Source organism: Aptenodytes forsteri, unplaced genomic scaffold (assembly GCF_000699145.1).
Source record: "Aptenodytes forsteri isolate BGI_AS27 unplaced genomic scaffold, ASM69914v1 Scaffold15, whole genome shotgun sequence".
Lineage (NCBI taxonomy): Eukaryota > Metazoa > Chordata > Aves > Sphenisciformes > Spheniscidae > Aptenodytes > Aptenodytes forsteri.
The window spans coordinates 4,446,460-4,452,179 of NW_008795129.1; the positions used below are offsets into that span (position 1 = coordinate 4,446,460).

Sequence of the window (5,720 nt, forward strand, 5' to 3'; positions counted from 1 at the left end):
GACGGCGGACGGCGGGGCGGGGCGAATAATTCCCCGCAGGGCGGGCGCTGCCGCTCCCCGCTCCCACATGGCCACCAAGGCATGAAGCAACACCAAAGCTGCGTGGAGCTGGCCTCTGGCCTCCTTCCCCCAGCATGCCAGGGAAGGGGTCCCCATCGAGGTGCTGAGGGCAGCCAGGGGTAGCGCTGCCGCTCCTGCTGCTGGAGATGGCAGCTGTGGGCGAGGGTGCGGGCACCCTGCGGGGCCCTGGCACAGCCATGGCCCCCCTAGAGCCTGCCCGCTCCCACCCTGGGCATGGCCACCAAGGCATGAAGCAACACCAAAGCTGCGTGGAGCTGGCCTCAGGCAGCCTTCCCCCAGCATGCCAGGGAAGGGGTCCCCATCGAGGTGCTGAGGGCAGCCAGGGGTACGCTGCCACCGCAGCTCTCCAGGCGCCCCCATCCTATCTCAACTCATCCCATCCCACATCCTCACAGCCCTGCAGCATCACAGCTGACCTCTAGGGCAGGACGATGCCCCGGCGGTGAGGGCAGCAGGGGCAAGGAAGATGCCTGTGCCAGCAGGGTGGCCCCGCTGCCCGCCCAGCACCAGGTGGCGGCATCCCCCAGGAGGGATACTCACATGGCCCACTGCAGCTTCTCGTTCTTGATGGAGCCGTACAGCGCCTGTGGAGAGAAGAGCAGGGGATCAGCAGGAGAGTGGTGCCAGGTCAGGGGAGCTGCTCCGGGGATGGAGGGGGCACGCCAGGCTGGCTCAGGGGCACTGGAGGCTGAGGCAGCCCCAGGCCAGTTCATCCTTGTCCAGCCCCGGCCTGGCCTGGCCAGCCAACTGGCCTTGTTTCAGGGCTACAGGTACCTTCTCCTGGGTACCATGGGACCTGCAAACCCACGCACACCCTGGGCACGGTGCTGGGGCATGGCCCTGGCTGTCTTCCCTCTCCTCCCCTCCCTGTCTGTCTGCCTGTGACAGTGGCACGGCATTAGCAGCATGACAGTGAGGCGTGCCAAACATTTCCAGTGCCTTGGGAGATACACTTCTCCCCGCTCCAGGGTGTCCCAGGCTGGCCAAATGGATGGCCTTCAGGAGGCCCAGGCCCCAGGAGAGCAAGCCTTCGGGCCGGACTTTGATGGTGCATGCTTGCACCCTGCTCAGCGGGACTTCAGCCTGACCCAGCGCCTCCAGCAGCTCCATGCCATGACACACCACAGCCAGCGACCTCCCTGCCGTTGGCTGCCTGTCCTGGGCTGGCAGAGGCGGGCTTGTGGCAGCACCCAGTGCTCAAAAGCGATGTGATGCTCCCGTGGGAGGCTGGTCAGGAGCACGCTTAAGCTTCGGGAGAGACTTCAGCAGGGCGCTGGCCCGGGGCTTGCAGAGACACCAGCAGACCATCGTTCATGAAGACCTCAAAGGACCTCGTGGCTGGTCGAGGCAGGATGGGTGTTTGCCTACTGCTGGGCTGCTGCTGCTTGGGGTGGCTGTGGCCTGTCCCTACCCCCGCCCCAGAACACCCCAAGCAGCCTGCCCTCCCTGCTGGCCTGAACACCGCCAAGTTGAGCAAGGCAGGACCTGCTGCCTACATCTCAGCACAGGAACAAGCTGAGCCTGCCTGCAGCAGGATGCTCTAGGGCCCTGCTCCCAAGTGTTTGTCCAGTCCAAGCTGGCTGCAAGCCAGAAGCACTCGGCACGGTTCTGCTGCCGGGGAGGCTCTGGAGAGGGTTTCAACACAGCGCTTGCAGAGGGCTTCGGAGCAAGATCTGGAAGGCATCATCCTCGGAGGAAAATAATCGAGTCTCGCACAGGCTGTTCAGGCAGCTGTCAACATCTATCACTGGGCCAGAGACTGCTGCTGAGAGATCTTGCTGGTGGCTGAGAAAGTACAACTGGAGGCGTGCAGGGGCCCAGGAAAGCTGGCCAGCAGACAGGCCCCAGCAGTGTCTGGGGAAGGGACATCCATCACTCCCCCGAGAGGCGCAGTGGCCAGGACGGAGTGGGGATCCGGCTCCTCCCACGCTTCCCTATCAGGGAAATGCTGGCACAGCATCAGCTTGTTTCTCAGAGGATGAAAAGGATAGCCCCGATCCGCAGGCAGAAAGTGGGGTTCACTTGTCTCCTGGGAAGTCAGGAGGCTCATGGAGGGGGTACGGCCTCAGTGCCCGAGCGGAGATTAGACTCTGGCCCCATTTGCACAGCCCTGGCGCCGGAGGGGCAGGATGCTGAGGTGTCAGCAGGGGGTACCCACCGGAGGGCTGGCAGCAAGGCAGCCAGAGGAGCACGGGTTGCAAAGACACCTAGAGAAGAGACTGGGGGAAAAAAACAACCCAAAGTCCTTCAGAACATAACCTGGGAGCAGAGCAGGGGGAGAAGCAGGCGTCTCAGAGCAATGTGAACGATAAGGAATCGCCACGAGAAACAAAAGGAAAGGGATCTTACTCACTGCCAGGGACGCAGCCGAGAGATGCTGAGAACCAAGACACAAAAAGGAGACTGGAAAACTGGCACAGAGAAGTGGGGACTGGAAACTGCAGAAAAGCTCCTTGGAAAGAGCAGGCAGGACAGGACGTGTGGCTTGGCTTCCACCCGGCTCAGTGACGATACAGAGAGGGGTCGGCTCCACGCCCCAAGGAAGGGAGACGTGAGCCAGCTGAGCGGGGATTTTGGAGGACAGGGCGAAGCGCCGCACCAGAGGGGACTGTGGCCCCCAGGCCCCAGCCCCACGCAGGGCTTGCGGGAGGATTGCTGCTAAACATCGAGTGAACGAGCTGATGTCAGAAGACGTTTGGGGAGTAATTCTGGATGGCACAGTGCCGGAGAACAGCCCGGCAGAGCACCACGCTACAGAAACCTGGGCTCTGGGACTGCCAGTGCACACTTCAAAGGCTGAACTGCCTTGTGGCTTCAAAAGGCTCCAGCCGCCCCGCTACAAGCCCCGACAGCATCCCACAAGCCTGCTGCGGGCAGGAGCTGCCAAGTACCCCCACCTCAGAGACGGGGAGCAGGGGCTGCTCAGCACTCCTGTGCAGGAGGACAGTGAGAGGCAAACGGGGGGGGCTGGGGGGATTGAGAGGGCAATGCAAAGCTTTACGACTACACTTAAATCCTGCCAAGACTCTGCTTGGCTAAACGCCACCCCCAGCCAACACCGGTCTCAGAAACAAAGCTGGTAGACTCAGCCCAAGTCCTAGCTGAGATGATGCACTCCAGCCACAAAGCCCAACCCGCTTTTCTGGTCCCGTGGCAGTACCACCGCCTGTCAGTCCACTAAACTCCGGGGTCTTTGGTGCACAGACCGTTTCTGCTGGGGAACCACAGGTGGTGCAGGCTCCTGAAGCCTAACTCACAACCGTGTCAGCAAAGACCAGAGACACTGGTTTCATCACTCAGCAGGTCCCTCTCTCTAGGCTTTCTTTGCTCCGTGGATTCATTCCCCCTGGGCCGAAAGGACGGCACCTCTTGCAAGCACTGAACTTGCAAGCACTGCCCAAGAGAAAGCAGGGCATTGGCCCCATGCCACCGCAGCCGACCCCAAGCGTGGTTGGGGGTTTTTTTGTCATCGCTGGGTTATGAGCTCACTGCTGCAGCACGCAGGGCCAGCCAGCTCTGCCCTAGACATGCACAACACCAGAGACCTAGGAATGTACTGTCCCAGCGGGATTTCTAACTGAACCAACAACGTCTTTCTTTGGTGCCCTCCCTCCCAAAAGCAGGCTGAGAGGACGTCCCCGAATCCTGCTCTAGCAAACGTCTCCAGGAGGGGGGGGGGGCGGCCGCACTGGGCAAGAGGCAGGTAGCTCTGATGCTCCAGCTCAGCCTTATTGCCAGCCCCACTGGGGACGGCCCTACGCAAGCAGGGCAGGGAGAAGACATTCCCCCAGCTCAGAGCAGACCAGAGGGGAAATTCAGCTGGCCCGGACACAGCTTTGGCACAGACTGGACTGTACCGAGGGCTGTAGCCCAGCACTCAAGTGACAGAGGAGGGTTAAGGCAGAAATTTAGGCATCTGGCAGAGGGTTTTAACCCTTTCTGGAGTGCCTCTTTTATGGATCATAACTCTTACGGACACGTCCCCTTTCCAGTCTGCTGGTTCCTGTGCTAAGCAACACAGTGCTCGGCTCTCAACGCTGCAAGATGCCCTGTGCAGGTCAAGACTCCCCTTCCTCCTGTCAGCCCAGTGACCAGCCACAGCTGCCTGACATTCTGCAAGACAGACTTCACAGCCACCAAGCGCCCTCCCTGCAGTCATTCTCCCTCTCTCCGTGCCTGGCAGCATTTCAATACGAGAGCTCGATTGCTGGCTTCCCCCAACTTTTCCTTAGCAAAATATCTTTCTCTACACCCAGCCACAAAGCTCTGTCAGGTTCCCCAGGCACCCAGACCCCCCCAGCTGCGCAGACACGAACGGCACCGTCAGATCAGGGACGTATATCAGTGGGAACCGTACCTATGTCAGGTCCCTTATTCACCTTCACAGCCCCCCCCTCCACCCCCGCTGCCTGCCCAGCACGCACAACCCATGCCCAAGAACAACTCATCACCTGGCATGCACCAACCCTGCTGCGCACACCCTTCTACTGCAGAGGGGCTCCCGTGTGCACACAGAGCAGAGTGACTTGGGGACAGACTTTTTTCCCTGTTGGGTGGGCTGCCACGGGGACAGTGTCCTGTGCATCACCTTCCGCCCTGCTGCAGGCAGCAATAGCAGGCAGCGGGGGACGGCTACCCATCCCTGCCCCATGCTTTTGACTCGGCAACATCATAAGCTGCACCAATATCTTTTAAAACATTCCTGGCCCAGCTGACTACCCACCCCCAGGATGGCAGACCCCTCTATCCCTCCCAGCGCAGCCCCACAGCGCGGGAAGCAGCGACTGAGCGTCTCCCTTCCAACTGCATGTTTCCATCCGAGTGCGTCACAACTTAATGCTGCCCCCAGACCGTACTGCGCTATGACAGCATCGCCGCTTGTCATGGCCCTGATGTCCCTGCCAGGCTGGTTTTGACCATGGGGGCAGCCCAGGCGGCTCTGGGGTACCCCTGCCTGCTTTGCCCCAACCTGCCTGGAACACGGAGGCCAGTAAGGACTCTTCTCTCGCTGCTACACCAGAGGCAGGCACCCAACCTAGGTAGGATGCGCCCAGAGACAGCCTGTTCGCTTCTCCCCACCTAGGACCCATGCACACCAGCGTAACACCTCCGAAACGGATGCCAGCTCACACCGAGCAAGCTCTTGGCAGTAAAAAGCCCTTTTTTGTCCAGGCAGCCACTCCTCCCTCTCCAGCTCCACTCGGCTGGGAGCCGGGGCTGCGGCGCTGCCCCTCTGCGCTGCCTTGCAGCTCTCCCCACCACCCCAGCCGGGTATCAGTCTGCCCTGGCCGGGCTGGCACGGCTCAGCACAGCCCTTGGCGGGGAGCCCGCAGAGCTTGTCACTTATGCTAAGCTGGAGGGCTGGTCCCAGCGGCACGGCTCTGTCCTGGATTCTTCTCGCAGCGATGTTTTCGAGCAAGCGTTGCTGTCGTAAGCGGTGCAATGTCACCGTGCTCCCGCTACCCCCCGTGCTCGGGGTGGGATGCGGGGAGGATGGCAGGGCTGGAGACGGGGACCCTCGGGCGGAGGGGGGCCGATGGGGACCAGTCTCCGCAAAAAGCAGGCAGGGGAGGGAGATGGGGCTGGCTGCTCGCTACACCCATGCAGCGGGCGGGCCGGGGCCGGCGCGGGGGTCCGCC

General features: G+C 61.6%; 1 protein-coding gene across 1 annotated transcript in view; it reads right to left on the minus strand.

The window, feature by feature from the left end:
* The window catches only part of PSD (pleckstrin and Sec7 domain containing), a 35,418-nt gene that overhangs the window by 4,631 nt on the left and 25,067 nt on the right, over window positions 1–5,720 (minus strand). The window contains exon 10 of the mRNA XM_019471683.1: window positions 622–665. Coding sequence (XP_019327228.1) covers window positions 622–665 — 44 coding nt within the window. The remainder of the gene's footprint in view (window positions 1–621; window positions 666–5,720) is intronic.